The following is a 930-nucleotide window of genomic DNA, read 5'->3' as shown; positions in this document are numbered from 1 at the left end:
ATTGGTCTCTCTGGCGAGATTCCCAATTCGTCGGTCACCGACGTCGAGAGTGACCGAGTGAAAGGGAACTTCAGAATTAAGGTGATTAATTCTATACTAATATACTAACCATAGGTATACTAAGTGAGACAGATTTTTTTTAAATACATTTAAAGATTCTGAAAAGTGTGAAATGGAAATCATCTTAAATACAGAACAGTATTATTTATTTTTATTCACAATGCCATGGCTGACAGTGAAGGGTATCTTGGTGTTGTTGAAAGGGAAACTTAACTATTTCTTTTCTTTTTTTCAATGACGTAATTTCTTTGACCAGGACACTGTGTTTGCAAAAGGAGTTTTGAAGGATTGAAGCATGAAGAATTTTTCTGCACAAAATATCTCATTCACAGACTTCAAATTTAATGGTTTTTACAGTCTAGGAGAATGGAGGCCTTTTTTTATTTATTCCTTTATTATGTTTTTATTAGCTATACACAGCAAATTCCATTCTTATATATTTAATTATAACCCAAAGGGCTCTGCATTCTCCTAAGTGTGTACTAATAGGTTTAATGGGCGTTATAGACTTGCTCTTGCCTATATTTTTTGTACCTAACATGCTTCTTACATGCATAACATGCAAAAAGCTTCTTAGCTTTTTGTTTTATTGGAGTGGGATATCTCTCACTGGTTGTTTGATACAAATGTTTTGCCTTCATTTTGTTGGAACATTTCAAACTACTTTGCTTTTTTGGATGGCACTGGATCATTATTTTGCAATATGCAAACCACTTTACTATCATAAATACAAGAAGATCTGTAACTTTCTAAAGTTTGTTTATGCACCACTAATCCGAAATGGACTCCTGATTTATGCCAATGTCTCTCTAGCTGGAAGACTGTCATTTTGTGCAACAAATGTCATTGATCACTGTTTTTGTGAGCACA

At 33.8% G+C, this 930-nt stretch overlaps 1 protein-coding gene across 1 annotated transcript in view; it reads left to right on the top strand.

The window, feature by feature from the left end:
* Positions 1-355: 355 nt before the first annotated feature.
* LOC107575282 (olfactory receptor 4L1-like) overlaps positions 356-930 on the top strand; it is a 3,205-nt gene continuing 2,630 nt past the window's right edge. The window contains 2 exon segments of the mRNA XM_016261688.1: positions 356-475; positions 477-925. Coding sequence (XP_016117174.1) covers positions 356-475; positions 477-925 — 569 coding nt within the window.

The sequence above is a fragment of the Sinocyclocheilus grahami genome, unplaced genomic scaffold (genome assembly GCF_001515645.1).
Source record: "Sinocyclocheilus grahami isolate Dianchi unplaced genomic scaffold, SAMN03320097.WGS_v1.1 scaffold2549.1, whole genome shotgun sequence".
NCBI classification, from domain to species: Eukaryota; Metazoa; Chordata; class Actinopteri; order Cypriniformes; family Cyprinidae; genus Sinocyclocheilus; species Sinocyclocheilus grahami.
Note: the sequence above shows the minus strand (reverse complement) of the source record. Positions and strands in the feature narration are given on the sequence as shown.